Source organism: Tenrec ecaudatus, chromosome 12, assembly GCF_050624435.1.
Source record: "Tenrec ecaudatus isolate mTenEca1 chromosome 12, mTenEca1.hap1, whole genome shotgun sequence".
NCBI lineage: Eukaryota > Metazoa > Chordata > Mammalia > Afrosoricida > Tenrecidae > Tenrec > Tenrec ecaudatus.
The window spans coordinates 70,955,267-70,976,228 of NC_134541.1; the positions used below are offsets into that span (position 1 = coordinate 70,955,267).

Here is a 20,962-nt window from a genome sequence, read left to right on the forward strand (position 1 = left end):
GCATATAGTTGACATAATGCAATTCAAATAGTTCAGTCATTTTAAGAAATATTACACAATCATCACTACAAATCAATTTTAGAACATTTTCTTCCTTCTTGTACTCATTATTAGCTCCCCATTCCGCATCCACCCCCCAGCCGCCCCCCGCCACTCTAATGTTCTCTGCCATGTCCTCAAAGAACCATTAAATTCAGTTACTATCCCTATAGCTGACCCTGGGAGTGTAGTGGTTAGGATTCAGTGCTCTAACCACCACAGTCCAGGTTTTATTCCTGGTTAGGAAAACCTTTCTTTCTCCTTCTTTTTGAAAAAACATTTTATTGGGGGCTTGTACAACTCTTATCACAACCCATGCATATATGCATTTTGTCAAGCACATCATCATTCTCAAAACATTTGCTTTCGACTTGAGCCCTTGGTATCAGCTCATTTCCCCACTCCTTCCCTCACAAATCCTTGATAATTTATAACTTATTTGTTTATGTCTTACATTGTCCGAAGTCTCCCTTCACTCACTTCTTTTCTGTTGTCCATTCCCTAGGGCGGGGATTATATGTAGATCATTGTAATTGGTTCCTTCTCTCTCCCCCACCTTCCCCTTCGCTACTCTCATTATTGATCCTGAGTTTATCTGTCCTGAATTCCCTGTTTTCAGCTCTTATCTGTACCAGTGTACATCCTCTAGTCTAGCTGGATTCATAAAGCAGAATTGGATTCATGATAGTGAAGGTTGATGGGAGGAAGCATTAAAGAACTAGAGAAAAACTGTATGTTTCATCGGTGCTATACTGTATGTACTCTGACTGGCTCATCTCCTCCCCGTGACCCTTCTGTAAGGGGATGTCCAGTTGACTGATGGCTTTTACTTTGCTGTATTATTTTATCAGAAATTAATATTCCTATTTTTGTTTTACAACTACTGTTAGCTTCACACACCGTCACTCCCCTTCCACCAATCCTTTGATCATTAGTCTGCTTTTGTCTTTGTGTCTTTAGTGTGTTTCCTGTAAGCAACATATTGATGGCTCATGTTTTTTTTATAAACTCTGATAGTCTCTTAACTGGTGAGTTTATTCCAATTATACTCAATTGATAGGTGTGATTTTATTGTACTATTTTGCTGTACTTTTAAAAATGTTTGTTTCCTTTGTACCTATTGTTTCATTTTATGGGTTTTATCGTTTTTTGTTATTCTGTTTAGTAGATATTTGCAGTTTTGCTCTTCTTTAATGAGGAACAAATTATGAGGATTTAATTTCCTCTTATTATTTTCTTTGCAAGTTTAAAGCAATTTGTCCACTTACATGAACTACCCAGTTTCTTCTCTGTTCAACTTTTATATACATTTCTATTGCCTCTATTACTTAATTTTTGTCCTCATTGTGGAATGCTATCTCTTGTTTCCTATTTTGAATCTTAAAGTTTTGTTTAATTTGTACAATTCTTAGCAGGGTTGGTTTTTCAATGATGTCTTGTTTATTAATTATAGGTTGCTATTTGCTCCTGTTGATTTTTTTTGTCCAAAGAACTCCCTTTAGCATTTTCTGCAAGGTTGATGTTGTTTTATAAATTCCTTAATTTTTTTCTTTGTTTCAAAATGTCCTTATTTCTCTCTATTTGAGGGATATTTTGCTTGCTACAGACTTCTTGGTTAGCAATTGTTTTCTTTCAAGATTTTGTATATATTGTTCTATTGCTTTCTTGCCTATATTGCTTTCTATGGAAAAGTCAGAGTTTATTCTTACTGGTTCACCTTTATAGATGATTTTCCTCAACTCCTGCCCCTCCCTCTGGGAGATACTCTCAGAATTCTTTCCTATTCTTTGAGGTTAGAAAGTTTGACTATATATCTTGGTGATTTTCTTCTGGTATCAATTTTATTTAGTTTTTTTTTGGAGTCTTAGTTATTTTCTGTTCTGTCATGTCAGGAAATTTTTCTTCCAGTATTTCTTGGGCTATTTTGTTTATTTTTTTCATTTCTTCTGTTCTGATGTGTTTATAAAACACAAATTATTCCTTTGGACAGTATCCCTAGGTTTTTTTTTCATTCACTTTTAAAAAAATATTGTTTGGACTTAAGAGATTTATCTTGGTGTTAACTGATTTTTGCTTCTATCACTTTGATCCTCCAGGTCTTTCTTTCAGTGTTAACCATTTCTATTCCTTACAGTTTGTCTTCCAGATTTCTATTGGTTTTTGAAATATTCCTAATGTTTCCTTTGTTTTTTCATATTGTTCGTGAGGTGCTTTCCTAGGTTCTTCTTTCTTCTTTCCTCCATTTGTTTAAAGCAGCGGAACATCATTCTTCTGAACTCCCTCATGAGAAGAGCTAGTGTCTTATTTTCACCAGGAAAATTGACATGTTCTGTGCATAGGCCACTCATTTGTGCTACACCTTATTTTTTCTGTGCACTGAAATTGCCTGTTTTTTCTGAGACACGATGTTGTCTTTATACTTGTTTGTTGGTCATATGGCATTGGAATGAGTAATATTCTCTGTGCACTAGTTATAGATGTTGTAAGTTCAAGGGTTGCTGGGTCATGAGTCAAAAGCTTATTTTGAACACAGATTGATGACAGTTAAAAATTGATCAGAATCTCCATCAAGGTCACAATCGAGTTTGGTCTCTGTGGTTGCCAGGAAGTATGGGCTAATGATCTAAACAATTTTTACAAAGGTGGAAGATGTTTTATAAAGAAACAATATCCATAAGACTCTGCTGGCCCCACAGAGTCATCTTTGCTGGAGCTCAATGCCAGAACAGGGCCCATGGTCAATTAAATAATTCCTGTCTGACAGTAATCCTGTATATGGGCTGCATCTTTTTCAACCCCTGTGCTGCAGGGTTTATGTATGCATGTTTAATTTAGAAGGGGTTATTTTTAACAGATTTCTCATAGAACAGAGGATTATCAAAAGGTTTATTATGAAAAAGTTTAAGAAAATTCTAGTACAGTCAAGCTGAAGAAACTGCTCCATCATGACACTGCATATGTTCATTCTACAAAGGCAGCATAGAGGAAACTTTCTCCAATCCAACTCTACATCTCTTACCTTTATCTTTCAGACTTTTTCTCAAGACTCAAAGAACTTTTAAAAGGAACACAATTTGAAGAATGTCAAACCTATCACTTCACTGTGGTTTAAGTAGAAGAGCACAGAATTAGAGAGATGAGAACACTTCCTTTAGAAACATGTAAACCTAGAGGGTTAACAAACAACAGCTTCCTATTTTGATATCTTTGTTTAATAAAAGTTTCTATGATTTTTTAGACATTTTTTTTACTTACCTTGTATAATTAAGGGAGAAAGATGAGGCTTTCTAATCCTGTAAACTGTTACATACTCAGAAACCCACAGAGGTAGTTCTGCCATCACTATTCGTTGGAATTGACTGGATGGCAGTGAGATTTAGCATATTCAAATTACTGTTATAAAATCACTTGAAAAAATTCCTTGGTGTGCCCTTATGTTATAAACTTAACTATGCTAGTTTTGAATTGGAATAGATTAAATGGCAGCTAACAACAACAAGAAATGATTCAAATAATTGATAGAATTGATCTGGTTCGACCTTTATTTCAACATCATTTGCTAAAAAGTTCCTGGCTACCCCATTGAGATATTACTTATACCAGATATTAACATGTTTCCTGTCACAAAAATCAAAGTTAAGACTAGTAACTGCTTACGCAGAATGCAGAGGAATACTGGCATGAGAATTCTTACATTGTGTGGGTTAAAGAACCTTGAAGATTTTTTTTGTAGAGAATAAATCAACACTATATTAGTTAGGTAAGTTGTATTTAGTTGACATGGGCAGAAACGGTAGTGTTTCTAAATATTGTTGTAATAGGATATTTCTGAGTTCCAAAATTAAATACTTTTCATTGCAAGACTCTATAAAATCGGTGTTATGATAAAATTAATGCTCATTATATTTTATGCCTTACCCCAAAGGATTTCTCTAAAATTTTTTTTCCACCTGGAGATAATATATCAAAATATCTGCAGTGGCAGGTATTTAAGCTTCAAATTATACAATATATATTCATACTGAGATAAAAAAGGCCACCAACATTTAGGAAATTGAATGCTGGTAACAGAGAGGCAAGGAATAGAGGAGGGAGCTGTGCAGTACACATGAGAGCTGTGTGGATTAGAGCCCCATGTGGGTGGTTCCCCTTGTGCAACAATTCTAAATGGAATGTTTATCTGCTTGTGGACATGTTCAACCACCTTGACCACTATGCTGGAATACTATGATAAAAATTATTCATACTGGCAGTATATTCCTGACTAGAATAAATGACAAAAAAACCCCACAATCATTTAAACCAGCGGTTCTCAATCTGTGGGTCCCAACCCCTTTGGGGGTCAAGTGACCCTTTCACAGGGGTCACCTGATTCATAACAGTAGTACAATTATAGTTATAAAAGTAGCAACAAAAATAATTTTATGGTTGGGGATCACCACAACATGAGGAACTGTATTAAAGGGCCGCGGCACTAGGAAGGCTGAAAACCACTGGTTTAAACCAAGAATCATTTCTCTGTGTACATTTATAGCTCTTATAATTCCCATCCTAAGAAATGGGGCACGTCTTGCTATCCATGAACCTTTAAGGTGGGAGATTTTGAAATGTTATTCATGGACTGAAGTTAACTTTCTTTTAACTAAAGAGTCAGTTCAGCATGTGTCTTAGACTTTAAGCAGGATAGAATTTTGACAGTATAGAGCCTAGGTTCCAAAACTTGGCTGATCATCAGAATTACCCAGGGATCTGGTGAAACTACAGATCCTGGGTCCCATTTGCCACCCAATGAATCTGAATCTCCAGGGATCTGTAATTTCCCCAGATGATTCCAACAATTAGTCAAGTTTGGGAACCTAGGGCATAGAAAAAGAATGTGAAGTACCTTCACAAACAAGGAAGTTCAATTCTCAGTTTGTCTATGTGCCTTTATTGCACATCATTTAAAGAAAACCAGTCTCCTTTGGGGAAGAATTGTCAGTCAACTCCCTGGAAGGTGTAGGCAATGGTCTGCTAAAACCTGGATGAGTAGACTTTGTTTTCTTGCTGTCTGCTTCCACTCACTGTGCTTATGAGAAAAAAAGTGAATAATGTCTGAGTAATTTCAATAATGTGAAAAGTATTCAAGAGAACCTGTCAACAAGACACATGCTATTTTGTGCCCCCCCCCACCCCACCAAATACTGTTATTTGAAGTCAACTGCTAGAAAAATGATTTTTTGTAGAAGGATGATCGTCTTGTACCATAACCAAATGCTTACTCAACTATTTTTAAAAGATGCCTAGATTAAAAAAGCTTACTCTCTCTTTTCTCTAGGAGGTTCTCAAAGTATGCTGCTGCAAAAGCTGGTATATTGTCTGGTTGCTCTCTCAGAATCTCTCGTGTCAGTCCTTCAAGAAGATTTCCAAATCCTTGTGGAATTCGGTAGTGGGTGTTGGAGAATGGAATCGACATCTCCTTGGAAGGAACTGCCTATTGTACCTAGGATTCATTAAAGAGTGCTGTCTTTAATTACGTATGGTTTTACTTTTATAATTACAACTATTAGTTGAGAAACTCAATTTTTTTTACAGTTCAACTTTTCGAACACAATTTCATCCATTTATTAAAAATTATCTGTTATTAATTAGAGCACTATAAACAGGCTAAAATACTTTTAAAAGTAGAAAACTCATAGATTTTTCATTATGAGACTCTTCTGGTCACTATTCTATTAGAGGTGAGGGTAATTTTTGCTATCTCAAAGACATTTAGAAAGAATGATTAAAAACCTATTTTATGACACAATAGATGTATGTATGGATTGTGACGAGTTATACGACGAGCCCACAGTAAAATGATTTAAAGAAAAACTGGAAGGATTGCAAGAATTAAAAACAACAGAGATAAATACTGAAAAAAAGAAAATAAAACCCTACATTATAATTAATCATAAATTGCTAAGAAAGCAAGCCTTGTTTAGAAAATTAGGCTAATGGTTACGTCTAAAAGAGACAAACAGCATTTTAAAACCCAGTAACTAATCCTGGCTCTAGAACTTTCTCTCAATTTGTTGAATCTGTTCCTTAAATTCATTCCTGAAGCGTGACATAATTTACTCAGAAAGGCAGCAGGTGGCAAGGTCTAATTTGGAAAGCCTCATCTCCTTCTATCTCGTCCTCAACAAGCCTTCTGTCTTTCTCGCAATCTACAGACTAGATTCAAGGGAACTGAGAAGCCCCGGGGAGGCCCCTGACTAAGTACAGAACTCGTCTGATTTTGAGAATGTCAATGAGGAAAAGAAGTGGAAGCCCAAGGTGGGGCTTTTCCTTTTCGAAGGGAAGCACTCAGGTGCTGAGTCCGCCTCGGTTTGTGAACAGAAGGACGGGTGGGGCCTGGGCGGTTCGGGGAGGCCTGAGAGGGCGGACGCGGCCCACCCCTCGGAACCTCTGCCCGCGGACGGGCTTCCTTCGCACAGCACGAAGGGACCCTGACACGCGACGGGGTGCGAAGGGGCAAAGGAGAGGCCTTGGTTTGGGAGACACTGCGGAAGCCGCCTCACCTCGGGTTTCTCTCCGAGCTGGTGCCGCTGGTTCCGGTTGTTTTTTCTCGTTGCTGGGTAACCGTTACTTTTGTTTGGTTTTCTACTACGGCGGCCGAGAGGAGGAGAGGCGCGGCCTCGCCCGGAAGTCCCGGTCGGCTGCGCCGGGCTCAGGCAGGAGAGGGCGGGGTCAGGCGCTGCTGGCCCCGCCCCTCTCCGTCCGCTTCCGGACCATCGCGCCGTCCGGGCTGGCTTTGGTCGCGCGGCGCTCGCTACTTGGGCTCATAATGCTTTTAGTCTTGTGGGTTAGCAGAAGTGCGACGAGGGAACTTGGCCAGACCTGTTCCCCTCGGTGTGCGCCGGTGCCGAGATGTGGTGTCCTTCGCAGGACGAAGATCCGCTTTCAAGATCGGGAAGAACCTGGGGCCAGACGCGGGATCTCTGAGCTCCACTTAAGCGGCTTTGTCCTCCGGGCCCGAGCTCTGCCCCTTCCTTTACCTCCTCCCTCCCTTTGCCCACCTTTCTGGACTGTGTTCCTTTTGACGCAGTGTGCCCCGCGCAAAGGACGAAATTAGTGGGTTGCCCGAGTGTGTAGGCCCAAATGCCATTTGGCAAATGGGCCCACACGAAGGTCTCAGGGCCCTCCAGTCACTGCAGCCGACTGGGAGGCAAGGGGGAGAAGCTAGTTAGCTAGTATTTGGAAACAGGTGACTGAGTCATCCAAAACACTTCCTTACTGCCCACTCATGGGTGCCCTAGGGAAGGGTTTGCTTCAGGCTGGTTCCTGGGGGGAATTAAATTTTAATAGTTTAAGTGGTGATTAGACAGAAACAACTCTCACTGGCTCACAGTATTTAAGGCACAGCTTTGATTTCTGGTACAGGTATAGACATTGGTGAGGAAATATGCATGGCAATGGGGAGAAGTGATTGGCATTGGGCTACTGTTTATGTCAGATCCTGTTGTTTGCATACCTCGTTCTCCCCCTAATAATTCGTAGTCCTTGAAGTCAATTCTGACTCAGCAAACCCCACCCGCCATAGGGCAGGGTAGGGTAGAAAGTCTTGTCTTTCTTCTGTGGAGCAGCTAGTGGTTTCAAACTACTGACCTTGTGGTTAGCAGCCTGTGTTAGGTGGGGTTGACTAGCAAAACAAAGCCGGTGACACTCGTGTATAATAAAGAGCTGTTTATCAAGAAGTAATTATAGATCAAGAAAGCATTCTAGCCCAGTCCAACTCAAATCTTTTAAGTCTGATACTAGTCCACAAGTCCCTCTCCACACTCACCCATGCAATCAATGGTTCATAATGCAAGAATATCACAGGTTGGTGGATGCAGAGCCATGTGGATACAGTGTGGGTGGGAACGTGATGGGGCTTGGCAGCTCTCAGGGTGGCCGGCAAGCAGGAAAGTGAAGGAGGAGAGACAGGAAGGGGGCCCTTTTCTCTCCCAGGGCCATCTTTATGAGAAGACCACATCCCTCAGGAAGCACCATTAGGCTATGACCTGATTGATAGGTTTGACTCCACTCCTAACCAGGAGTGTCCAGTTGACACAAGATATCTGACTACCACGCAGCCCACTAGGTCACCAGGGCCTCTATCCTCACCACAATAGGCAGGTTGAATGAGTGGGTAACCTGCATGGAGAAACCAAAAAGTGAAATCTATCAGCTAATGTAAAGCAATAAAGCTTGGCCTGCCGCACCCTCAGCTTCCCTCACCCTCTACACACACACTTCCCCCCACCCAGTGGAGCCCCCCAAAATGACAATTGAGGTGGGAGAATAGAGTGCAGAGAAATAACTGCTCCACTACCTGCCCCTCCCCAAAGCACCCAGATCAGACATGCTCCAGATCATAGTTTTTTCAGGGAGCAGCACTGTTCATGCTATTCATTTTCCGACCCTTTTGAGCTCAAGTATGTGAGGTAGGGATAAGGTAAATAGCGTATTATTTCAAGTTTAACTAGTTTTTCTGTCAAAGACTGGTGATCTCCTTTGGGTCATATCTTCATTAAATCACTTTCATTAACATCAACTAAGTTTTTCATTCATTAATGCACTAAATTTTCTGTCTTCCCATTGTTGCATCTACTTATAACAGAATCAGTTTCCCTCACAATGTTGAGAATGAGGGGGATTGGAGCAGAGAGCCAAAACCCATTTGTAGATAATTGGACATCCTCTCACAGAAGGGTCATAAGGAAGGGATGAGTAAACTAAGGGCACAGTACAGCACTGATTAAACACACAATATTCCTCTGGTTCTTTGAGGTTTTCTCACCCCCCCACTATCATGACCCCAGTCCTGCCTTTCAGTTCCGGCTAGACCGGAGCGTGTACACTGGTATAGATAAGAGCTCAGGACACATGGAATCCAGGTCAGATAAATCCCTCTGGAACAGAAATGGGAGTAGCAATACCAGGAGGGTAAGTGGAAGGTGGGAGGAGGAAGTGGGAACCAATCACAATGATTGACACATAACCACCTACCCCCACCCCCAAGGATGAACAACAGAAACATCGGCGAAGGGAGACAGGACAGTTTAAGATATGAAAATAACAATTATTTATAATTTATCCAGGGGTCCTGAGTGAGGAGCTGCTACCAAGGACTCAAAAAGAAAGTAAATGTTTAGAAAATGATAATGGCAACCTATGTACAACTATGCTTGATAAAATTGATGTATGGAATGTTAAAAGAGTTGTAAGCCCCCAACAAAATGATTTAAAAAAAAATCCGTTCCCCTGTGTCCATTTTTATCATGTAATACTTGATATATACAAAATAAATGTGAAAATAAAACAGATCTAGGACATTGCCAGCTTTATGACTTCTTTCCATTTCCCCAGGTAGCCTTTCATCTGCCCATTTTTAAAAGCGGTTCTTTTCCTCTCTCACTAATCCCTGTTTTTCCAATCCCCAAATGAAGAAAAATCTGAAGACCTAAAAATAAACTCAATGCGAAACAATTGTGTTTTTGACAGCAGCAGTGTCTAGCCTGTGCCCACTTTCCACTCCTCATTCTAACTATTGTAAAATTCCTTCACATTGCTCCATGTGTATCCTTATAGGCTTAGAGTTTGAGCTTCACAAGGACAGGGGATACGACTTTGATTTACCATGAATGATGGACACAGTGGAATTGCAATAACTTTGGAATTAGATGGCTTGTTTTCTAGCCTAACTGGTAGAATTCTTGCCTTCTATGCAGGAGACGGGTTCAAGTCCTGGCTAATGCACTTTAACGTGCAGCCACTGCCTGTCTATCAGTGGGAGGCTTACCTGTTACTATGATGCTAAATGCTTCCTATGGATCACAACAACAACGACAATGTATTAAGCACTGTACCTGCTACATGTAAACATCTTAGTAGGAATAAAAACAATTCTGGCATGGATGTTTGTCTTTTTTTCCTCTGTCCTTTCGCATCCCTCAATACTTAAAATAGTACCTTGCATGAACTTGGCATCAACAAATATTTGTTGAATTAATTAACAATTATGGTGGCTATTTTATTTATTTATTTTTGTCTTTTAAAAAATTATTTTTTAATACATCATTTTATTGGGGCTCATACAACTCTTATCACAATCCATACATACATCAATTGAGTAAAGCACACTTATACATCCGTTGCCCTCGTCATTCTAAAACAATTTTTTTATTTATCTACATTTTTAAAAACATTTTATTAGGGATTCATACAACTCTTATCACAATCCATACATATATCAATTGTATAAAGCACATCTGTACATTCTTTGCCCTAATCATTTTCAAAGCATTTGCTCTCCACTTAAACCCATTGCATCAAGTCCTCTTTTTTTCCCCTCTCTCCCCACTCCCCACTCCCCACTCCCTCATGAGCCCTTGATAATTTATCAATTATTTTCTCTTATCTTGCCCTGTCCTGCATCTCCCTTCACCCCATTTTCTGTTGTCCATCCCCCAGGGAGGAGGTCACATGTAGATCCTTGTAATCGGTTCCTTCTTTCCAACTCACTCACCCTCTACCCTCCCAAATCACCCCTCACACCTCTGGTCCTGAAGGTATCATCCGCCCTGGATTCCCTGTGCCTCCAGCTCCTATCTGCACCAGTGTACATCTTCTGCTGTATCCAGACTTGCAAGTTGGAATTCGGATGATGGTAGTTGGGGGTGGGGGTGGGGAAGCATTTAGAAACTGGAGGAAAGCTCTGTTCTTCATCGGTGCTACATTGCACCCTGACTGACTCATCTCCTCCCCTAGATCCCTCTGTGAGGGTGTCTCCAGGGGCTGACAAATGGGCTTTGGGTCTCCACTATTCACTTCCCCCTTCATTCCCTATGGTAAGATTTATTTTTTCTGATGATGCCTTATACCTGATCTCTTCGACACTTCGACACCTCGTGATCTCACAGGCTGGTGTGCTTCTTCCATGTGGGCTTTGTTGCTTCTGAACTAGATGGTCGCTTGTTCACCTTCAAGCCTTTAAGACCCCAGACACTATCTCTTTTGATAGCCGGGCACCATCAGCTTTCTTCAAGGTGACTATTTTAACTGCTTAATGTTATTTGTTCTAAGTTTCTAGATCAATAAGTAATGAAGATTATACCCTAGTGCAGTGGTTCTCAACCTCCCTAATGCTGTGACCCTTTAATACAGTTCCTCATGTTGTGATGACCCCCCAATCATAAAATTATTTACTAATTAAAAAAATCATTTTATTAGGGCTTTATAAAACTTTTACAATCCCTACATACATCATTTGTGTCCAGCACATTTGTACATATGTTACCATCATCATTCTCGAAACACCTGTTTTCGACTTGAGACCTTGGTATCAGCTCCTCATTTTTCCCCTCCCTCCCTGCTCCCCCTCCCGCTCACCCTTGATAATTTATAAATAATTATTATTTTACCATATCTTACACCATCCGACGTCTTCCTCACCCAGTTCCCCGCTGTCCATCCTCCAGGGGGTAGGTTACATGTAGACCTTTTAATCTGTTTCCCCTTTCTCCCTCACCCTCCCTCCACCTTCCTGATATCGCCACTCTCACCACTGTTCCTGAGGGGCTCATCTGTCCTTCATTCCCCATATTTCCAGTTTCCATCCATGCCAGTGTACATCTTCCGGTCCAGCCAGTTATTTAATGTAGAATTGGGATTATGACAGTGGGGGGAGGAAGCATTCAAAAACTAGAGGAAAATTGTATGTTTCATTGTTGCTACACTGAAATCTGACCGTTTTGTCACTTCCCCACAGCCCTTTTGCAAGGAGATGTCCAATTTCCCCCAGATGGGCCCTGGGTCCCCACTCTGCACTCCCCCTCATTCACAATGCTATGATTGATTTATTTTTTGTCTTTGATGCCTGATACCTGATCCCTTCAATGCCTTGTCATCTCACAGGCTGGTGTGCATTTTCCATGTGGACTTTGTCATTTTTCAGTTAGATGGCCCCTTGTTAATCTTCCAGCCTATGGGACCCCAGATTCTATATATTTTGACAACTGGGCACCATCAGCTTTCTTCACCGCACTTGCCCATGCACCCGCTTTGTCTTCAGTGTTCACTTCGGGGTAGGCAGGTTTTCTTCTTCCTTGTGGGCTTTGTTGTTTCTTAGCTAGATGGCCGCCTGATTGTCTTCAAGCCTTTAAGACCCCTGATGCTATATCATTTGATAGCCGGGCACCATCAGCTTTGTTCGCAACTATTGCTTATGCACCCACTTTGTCCTCAGCGATCTAGTCGGGACAGGCCAGTGTGCTTCTTCCATATGGGTTTTGTTGACTCTCAGCTAGATGACTGCTTGGTGACCTTCAGGTCTTTAAGACTTCAGGTGCTATATCTTTTGGTAGCTGGGCACTATCAGCTTTCTTCACCACATTTGCTTGTGCACCCATTGTCGTCAGCGATCGTGCCAGGCATCTCAGACTGCTGAATTGTTAGAACAAAGTGTTCTTGTGTTGAGGGAGTACTTGAGTAGGGGCCCATTGTCCATCTGTTTCCTTAATACTAAACCTATAAATATATGTACATAGATCTATTCCCCCCTCATCATATATAAATATATTTAATCTTTATATGTATTTAAATCTCTATGACTACTCTTTGCCTCCTAGTTCTTTCCTCTATTTCTTTTACTTTCCTCTTGCCCACTATCATGTTCTGCCTTCATTTGGGTTTTAGGAATTCCTCTCGGTTACATTACCCTTGATCCAGCCCTGCCAGACCTCCCACACCCACCTTGAGACTGATTTTGGATCACTTGTTATCCCCTTGTCCCTGGGCTTGTTAATACCCTCTTCCTTTCCCTCGCCACTCCTACCCCTGTGTCCCCCCAGAACTGTCATCTTGTTGTTTTCTCTTCTGGCTTGTTTATTCCGCCTATCCCTTCCAGGTAGACATGCTATGTACTATCACAAGATTGAGTACCACGAAGCAACAACAGTAAGTAAAACAATAGCTACAACAATAACAACAACAACACACACACACACACATACACACATAAAGTATGAATAGTTCAGGGTCTGTTTGTTTTCCTTCACGGGTGCTTTTCAGTCAAGTCTGATAGGGTGCCATATTCTGGGACCGCCTCTATCCCTGGGGAATTCATTGCTCTGCTTCTCCCGCTGCTCTGTTGTATGCCCCCCAGAGGCTGGCTTCGGTGTGGTGGGCTCATGGCAGGCACAATTCCCACTGTGTCTCTAGTGTTGTCCCCAATGGTGCTATGGGTCAATGAGAAACCCTGTGTCCCATGGTGGGGCCAGCCCTGTGGTCCTCTCTGTGCATTGCTTTTCTGAGCAGGAACATTTTCCTCAGGGCTTGGTGCACCAGGATGTGCTTCACTCTTTTCTTTTCTTTTTTTTTTTTTTTCCCTCGTTGGCTCCTGTGTGCTCTGACCAGACCAGTCCCTCTTCCCATCTTCTTGAGCTGTAGCATCAGTGCTGTCTTCTGAAGTGAATTCTTCTTAGGGGGAGGGTGGTGCTGTACATTTAGTTGGTAATGGGGCCGGCCCCTCAAGCCTCTCTATTGGTTCCCTGCTTCATGTCAGTGTGTTGCATTCTTGTCTTGGGGTTCCGAGTTGAAGTCTTGTCTCTCTTTCCCTGTGGAAACACAGTCAACACCCTCACCCTGTGTGGGTTAGTGCCCTGTTCCCCCGACTACCCATACTTTTTTCCATCCTCCCTTTTAATGGGCTAACATATGTATTCCATATGTATCCCTGAATTTAGTCTAGCCCCTGCCATTATTACCTGGGCCTCACCCCAGGGACGTCTGTATACAGCATCTTCTTCCCTATGCCCTTTTGGAATTTTTTTTTAAGCTTACCTCAGTGGACTCATGTAGTACTTGTCCTTTTGCGCTTGGCTTACTTCACTTAGCATCTTTCCTCCAGTTCTTCCCATGTGGTGATGTGTTTCATGCGTTCATCATTGCTTTTTAGGGATGCGTAATACTCTATTGTATGTATGTACCAGAGTTTTTTAATCCATTTGTCTGTTGATGGGAATTTGGGCTGTTTTCAACTTCTTGCAATTGTGAAGTGTGCCACGATGAACATTAGGGCACAAATGTCTGGCCATGGTTTGTTTTTTGGTCTCTTCTGGGTATATGCCCAGTAGGGGGATTGCTGGATCATAAGTTAGCTCAATTTCCAACTGTTTCAGATATCGGCAAATTGATTTCCATAATGGTTGTACACACCTACAGGTTAACCAGCAGTGGACAAGAGTTCCTGTCTCTCCACATCTCCTCCAACACTTGTTACTTTCTGATTTCTTGAATTGGGCTATCTTTGAGGGTGTTAGGTGGTATCTCATAGTTGTTTTAATTTTTATTTCTCTTATGGCTAGAGATCTGGAACATTTTCTCATCTATTTATTGGCCATTTGGATTTCTGCCCTTGAGAAACTCCTGCTCAGGTCCTTTGCCCACCTCCTGAGTGGACAATTGGCTTTTTTCTTGTTGTAGTTTAGCAGTGCATTGTAGGTTTTAGTAATAAGGCCTTTGTCTGATGTGTCATTGCTAAAGATGTTTTCCCATTCTGTAGTCTCTCTTATTACTCTCTTGGTGAATTCTTTTGATATACATAAGTGTTTTATTTTTAGTATGGCCCATTGGTCAGTTTGTGCCTCCTCCATGTTGGTGTCCTTCCCGATTTCCAATAGCCTATGTAATCCCTGTGACAAGGTTCTCAGGTTTGTCCCAATTCCCTCATTGATGGCCCTAAAAGTTTGGGGTTTTACCTCAAGGTCTGTGATCCACCTTGAGTTTATTCTTGTGCATTGAGTGAGGTAAAGGTCTTGCTTCATTTTTCTGTAGTTATGTATCCATTTTTTCCAGCATCATGAATTGAAGAGGTCATCTGCTTCCCATTTGATATTTTTGGACCCCTTATCAAAGATCAGTTGTCTGTATGCTGATGATTTTATTTATGGGTTTTCAATTCTTTTCCATCGGTCTGAATATCTATCGTTATATCGGTACCACACTGTTTTGACCACTGTGGCGGTGTAGTAGGTGCTAAAGTCTGGTAAAGCAAGCCCTCTTACTTGGTCCTTCTTCTTGAGAAGTTCTCTGCTAATTCTCCGTCTCTTCCCTCTCCATATGAAGTTACTAATATGTTTTTCCAACTCTTTGAAGAAAGTTGCTAGAATTTGGATCGGGATAGCATTGAACTTATATAGTGCCTTGGGTAGAATTGACATCTTTACAATATTGAGTCTGCTGATCCAGGAGCATGGGATCTCTTTTTAATAGGGTTTTGTAGTTTTCCTCATACAGATCTTTTCTTTCTTTCTTTCTTTTTTTGAGTCAGGTATTTCCCTAGATATTTCCATTTGTGTTTGGCAATTGTGAAGGGTTCCCCCTTTTTGATCTCCTCTTCTGTGTCCTTGTCCAATGTGTATAGTAGTGCAATAGACTTCTGTTTGTTGATCTTGTAACCTGCTACTCTGCCATATTCCTCTATTGTTTCCAGTATTCCTCTTGCGGAACTTTTAGGATTTTCCATATATACAATCATATCATCTGCGAATAACGATAGTTTCACTTCTTCTTTCCCCAGACGAATAACTTTGATGTCCTTTTTTTGCCTTCTATTGTTAGCTAGGACCTTCAGCACAATGTTAAATAGTAGTAGGGACAGGGGACAGCCTTCTCTAGTCCCCTTTTTCAGAAGAATTGATCTCTTCTTTTCTCCATTGACAAACACATTGGCTGTTGGTTTTTCATATATAGTTCGTATTATATTGAGGAATTTTCCTTCCATTCCTATCTTCTTGAGTGTCTTAAACATGAATTGGTGTTGGATGTTGTTGAATGCTTTTTATGCATCTATTGACATTATCACGTGGTTTTTATATTTCTTCGTTTCAATGTGACAAATAATACTAACGGTCTTTCATATGTTGAACCATCCCTGCATCCCTGGTATGAATCCCACTTGGTCATGGTGAATTATTTGTTTTATGTATTCTTGTATTCTCTTGGCTAGTATTTTGTTAAGGAATTTTGAATCGATATTCATTAGGGAAATTGGTCTGTAGTTCTCAATTCTTGTGTGATCCTTGTCTGGTCTAGGTATCAAAGTTATACTAGCTTCATAGAAAGAATTTGGAAGTTTGCCATCATTTGTATGTGCTAGAAGAGTTTGTGTAGGATTGGTATCAGTTCTTCCCTGAATGCTTGATAGAATTCACCAGTGAATCTGTGTGGTCCAAGTGTCTTCTTGGTTGGTAATTCTTTGATAGCCTTGTCTATTTCTTCTATTGATATGGGTCTGTTGAGGTTCTTGGTGGCCATTGGGGGTAATCTAGGAAGTGATTGTTTTTCCAAGAATTCATCCATATCTTTCAAGTTTTTTAATTTATTGGAGTACAGTCCTTCATAGTACTCTGTAATTATCCTTTTGATTTCACTATGGTCTGTTGTAATATTCCCTCATTCATCCCTCATCATTGCTATTAAGATGTATTCCTTCCTTTCTTTGGTCAAATTCACAAGAGGTTTGTCGATTTGATTTATCTGTTTGAAGAACCAACTTTTAGCAGCATTGATTTCCCCCCCATAGTTTTCTTATTTTCTCTCTCCTGAATCTCAGATCTAATTCTTATTATTTCTTTTCTTTTTCTGTTATTTGGATTTTCTTGCTGTGTCCACTCTAGTTGCTGTAAATTTTGTGCCAGTGTATCAGTTTTAAGCCTCTCCTCCTTCTTTATGTGTGCATGTAATGCTATGAGACTTCCTCTGATGACCGCCTTTCCTGTGTTCCATAAGTTTTGGTATGTCGTGGTTCATTCTCGTTGGTTTCTAGAAATTTCCTAATTTCACTCTGATCTGAGCCAGTCTCTTTCCTTTTGCAATAGAGGGTTATTCATTCTCCAATGGTTTGCCCTTGATTTATGTTCCCTTTGTTTATTTCCAATCTTATGACACAGCGGTCAGAGAGAGAGGTCTGTATGACATCAATGTGTTTCAATTTATGCCCTAGCATGTGGTCTATTTTCGTAAATGTACCATGTGGAGTTGAATAGACAGAGAATTCTTTTTTGAGTGGAGAGCTTTGTAGATATCTATCAGATCAAGTTGGCTAATTGTAGTGTTTAGATCTTTAGTCTCTTTGTTGAGTTTCTTTCCAAGTGATCTATCTTTCTCAGAGAGCGGTGTATTGAAGTCACCTAATATAATTGTTGAGGCTGTGATTTCTTTTTTCATCCTTTGAAGTGTTTGCTTGACATATTCTGCTGGATGCTTGTTTGGCGAGTAAATGTTTAGAATGCTTTTGGTTCTTTATGTAATGCTCCCTTGAACATTATATAGTATCCATCATTATCTCTTTTAATGGTTTGCACTTTGAGGTCAATTTTATCTGAGATTAGGATTGCAACCCCTGCTTTTTTTGAATTAGAGTTTGCCTGATATTGTCTCCTTCTTTTGATATTCAGCCGGTTTTTATCTGTAATGTTGAGATGTGTCTCCTGTAGGCAGCAGATCGAGGGTTTGTGTTTTCCAAGCGAGTCTATTAGCCTCTGTCTCTTAAGGCCATAGTTCAAACCATTAACATTCAGGGTTATTACATCTATCTGTGGACCCTGTGATGTCATTTTATCTCTCTTGTGTTGAGTGTTTTCCTACCTCCCTTTCTTTTCTGTGGATTGTGCATATGTGTGTTTGTGGTTCATTCTTCCCCTCTTTTTATCTTTGAACCAGTTCTATCTTGGGGGCTGTTTTCCCTTTGATGGGCTCTGGGTGAAGTTGTTCTGTGTGGCAGTCTCTTGTATGTACTTGGTGAGTGTTGTTCTTCTGCCCATACTGGGTCAGTGGGAATCTTTTGTAGTGCTGGGTTTCTTTTAGCATATTCTTTAAGGCTTTCCTTGTCCTGGAAGACTCTCACTTCTCCCTCAATTTTGATAGATAATTTGGCCGGGTAGAGGATTCTTGGGTTTGCGTTATTTTCCTGCAGTTTTTGGAATATGCTGCTCCACGGTCTCCTCTTCTTCATAGTATCTGCTGACAGGACTGAGCATATTCTATCTGCTTGCCTTCAGATGTGGTTGCCCATTTTTCCCTAAGTGCCCTCATAATTTTCTTCTTTTTCTCAAAGTTGGATCGTTTTACAACTATGTCTTGGTGACTTCTTGTGGGGATGAGTCTAGCTGGCATTCTTTCAGCCTCCTAGATACTTAACCTGGTTTTCATTCATAAGTTAGGGACATTTTCCTCCAAGCATTCCATCACTATTTTGAATGCTGGTTTCCTTGATGTGTATTCCTCTGGCAGGCCAATAATTCTGATGTTGTTCCTTCTAATAGCATCAGACATAGCTCTGAAGTTTTCTTCAGCTTCTCTGATGGACTTGTTAGACTTTTTCTCATGTTTATTAATTTCTGCTTGAGAATCCTCTAGGCCACTGGTGCAGTTCTCTGCCTCCTCTATTCTCTGGGTGATGTCCGTGAGTTTGCTATGAGTTTTTGTTATCTCACCCTTTAACTTCTATATTTACCTTTGGTGCAGGGATTTTATTTCCTGTATCATTTCATCCTTTTTCTGTAATGCTTCCCTCATGTCCCGCATGGCTTCAAGCAGCATTCTGAAGATTTCTTTCTGTGGGAGGTCAACCTCTGCCTTTTCTATGACTGCTGTTAGATTCAGGTGTTCCTCTGGCATTTGATTTTGTTTCTCTTTTTTTGCTGAAAGTGTGGAAGCAGCTTGTTGTTTTTTGGTCGATTTGTTGGAAACTGGTGCCATTTTCCTGGCTGTCTCAGAGCCCTGGTCTCTCTCTTTGGGAAGTTAGTGTTTCAACTGGTGGCCTTTAGCCAACTCTGTCACGAGGTTGTGTTTCACCTTTGTCCTGCTGGGGATTCCCTCTCGCCTTGGCCTATGGTTTGTGCTACAGTCACCTTTAGGTCCCCTTAGTGGTTGTTTGCAGCTGTGCACGCTGTGGTCTTATAGAAAGTATTGACCCCAGTGCAGGGAAGCATATTTAGAGGATGGGTTGGGGGTTGGGTGATCTGTTTCTGGCTATGGGCACTTCCCTCAGGTAGGCAAGTGGGAGGAGGCCTCACACTGGTGTGCAGATGCACTGCTTGGAGTTCAAAGGGCGGGACAGAGTGAGCAGGGAGAAGGAAGAATCCAGTGAGTAAGCCCCAATGGCTTGGGTTCCTATGCCATAGTTGCAAAATCTTCTGCCAGACTTGGGTCCTCTGCCTGGAAGGCCTGAAGCGGTGTGGCAGGGTGGGAATCTCTGCGTGTGTGTGTGTATATGTGTGTGTGTTCCCGTGCCCGCACGGGCGTGCACATGTGTAAGGGTCCGGGGGTAGGGGAACCCCAGGGAGGCGCTGGCTGGCGGATCTCCAAGGAGCGTAGCGACAGAGCGGGCACCTCTGGGCTGAGCCCTCTGAGCAAGTGGCAGCTCTGATTGGCGGTTCTCGCAGAGCACTAAGGCTGGACCACAGTCTCTGCCTTCTGCCTGGCTGTGGCGCCGGGGCGGGCGCGCCTCCCGGCAGAATGGGGGAGGGTCTGGCCCGCTGGACCGCAAGGGGTGCCTGGGTTGGTCCCGAATCTGCAGGGAGTGCTGGGTATGCCGGCTGGAGCACACACATGGACCCCAGATACCCTGAGGCAGGGTGGGGTTACTGACTGGTGGTTTTGCTCGGAGCACTGAGGCGGGTGCAGCCTCCGCCAAGCACCTGGCTGCCCTGTGTTGCTGGTCCTTGCAGGATGGGCCCCTCGAGCACCACACCAGAGACCACTGGTGTCCGCATGGAGCCCTGGCAATCAGGTGAGGCCCACCTCTGGGTCCGAGAGATGTTCTGAGTGGTCTTGGGAATTGAACAGGCAGATTTGATACCCTTACTCTGCCCCCAACTCTCCCCCCTTACTGATCTCTTCTGAGCTCCGGACGTGAGCTACCTATCAGACGGCCATTTTTCTGGATTCCTCAATAAAATTATTTTTGTTGCTACTTCATAAAATTATTTTGTTGCTAGTCCATAAAATTATTTTTGTTGCTGCCCTAGAAAGTGAAAGATTGCTTGTATAATTAAAATCCTTTACATTAGTGTGGCCATGCCTGAATACATTGTTTTTGTCTGTAATAGAGTCACTAGGAGAGATATTGCCCAACCAGTGGTCCACTGATTTATACACATCTTAGTGTTCTTCCTTTGCATGGATGCTAGGCTCAATGTAACCCTTACTCAGTTTTTCTCATTTCATGCCACCACCTTCTCCTCACTTATTTCTTATGTCTTTGATTTTTGCATTTTGTTCCGTATGAAGCACCTACCCAAGACAGAGCCCTTGCATACACGTGCCACTCCATGTTTTCCCCAGTAGGCTGTCAACGTGGTTATGTAATTCGGGTTATGGATTCTCGTACAGCTGCATTGCCTGCCCAGTAGGTCTTCTGGGTGATCTCTGATTGTCCATGGAGATTTCATCATGGAACTAACTCAAGAGAGAGCTGACAAGTTTTAGGGACTTGTCTTATATTCCAAGAACAGAAAACTGGCCATGCAGAGTATGTGTAGGAGACTTCGTTAGCCGTCTGCCTTGTTAAGTATAGCCTATGAGACTTTGCAGATTTCAAGGAGGAAAATGTCAGCCTTGTTCATTACGATTGTCTTTGTGCCTTGTTATTTTTGTTTAAAATTCTTTTAAAATATTCACATTGTTAAATTATTTTCTTCAAAGGATTTTAATCTTTTTTTGCTTAGACATATAAGGATGGAATTTAAGAAATTTTATTTGTAAAGTTTGAAGAAGAACTCACTAAAACTTGGATCGATGTTTGTTATTAATACAATCATTCTGCATAGGCTTGTTGTTCTTGTTGTTAGGTGCCCTATGAACAACAGAAGGAAACATTACACGGTCCTGCGCCATCCTCACAATTGTTCCT

At 41.6% G+C, this 20,962-nt stretch overlaps 1 protein-coding gene across 2 annotated transcripts in view; it reads right to left on the reverse strand.

Moving 5' to 3' along the window:
- The window catches only part of SPA17 (sperm autoantigenic protein 17), a 55,751-nt gene extending 48,827 nt beyond the window's left edge, over window positions 1-6,924 (reverse strand). Inside the window, exons 1-2 of one of the 2 annotated variants that reach the window (XM_075527905.1) lie at window positions 6,582-6,716; window positions 5,341-5,521 (exon numbers count right to left, since the gene is read on the reverse strand). In XM_075527905.1, the coding sequence (XP_075384020.1) occupies window positions 5,341-5,494 (154 nt within the window). In that variant the 5' untranslated portion in view covers window positions 5,495-5,521; window positions 6,582-6,716. Of the gene's footprint in view, window positions 1-5,340; window positions 5,522-6,581 lie in introns of both variants that reach the window. The other variant, XM_075527906.1, reaches the window with a different exon arrangement.
- Window positions 6,925-20,962: the final 14,038 nt, after the last annotated feature.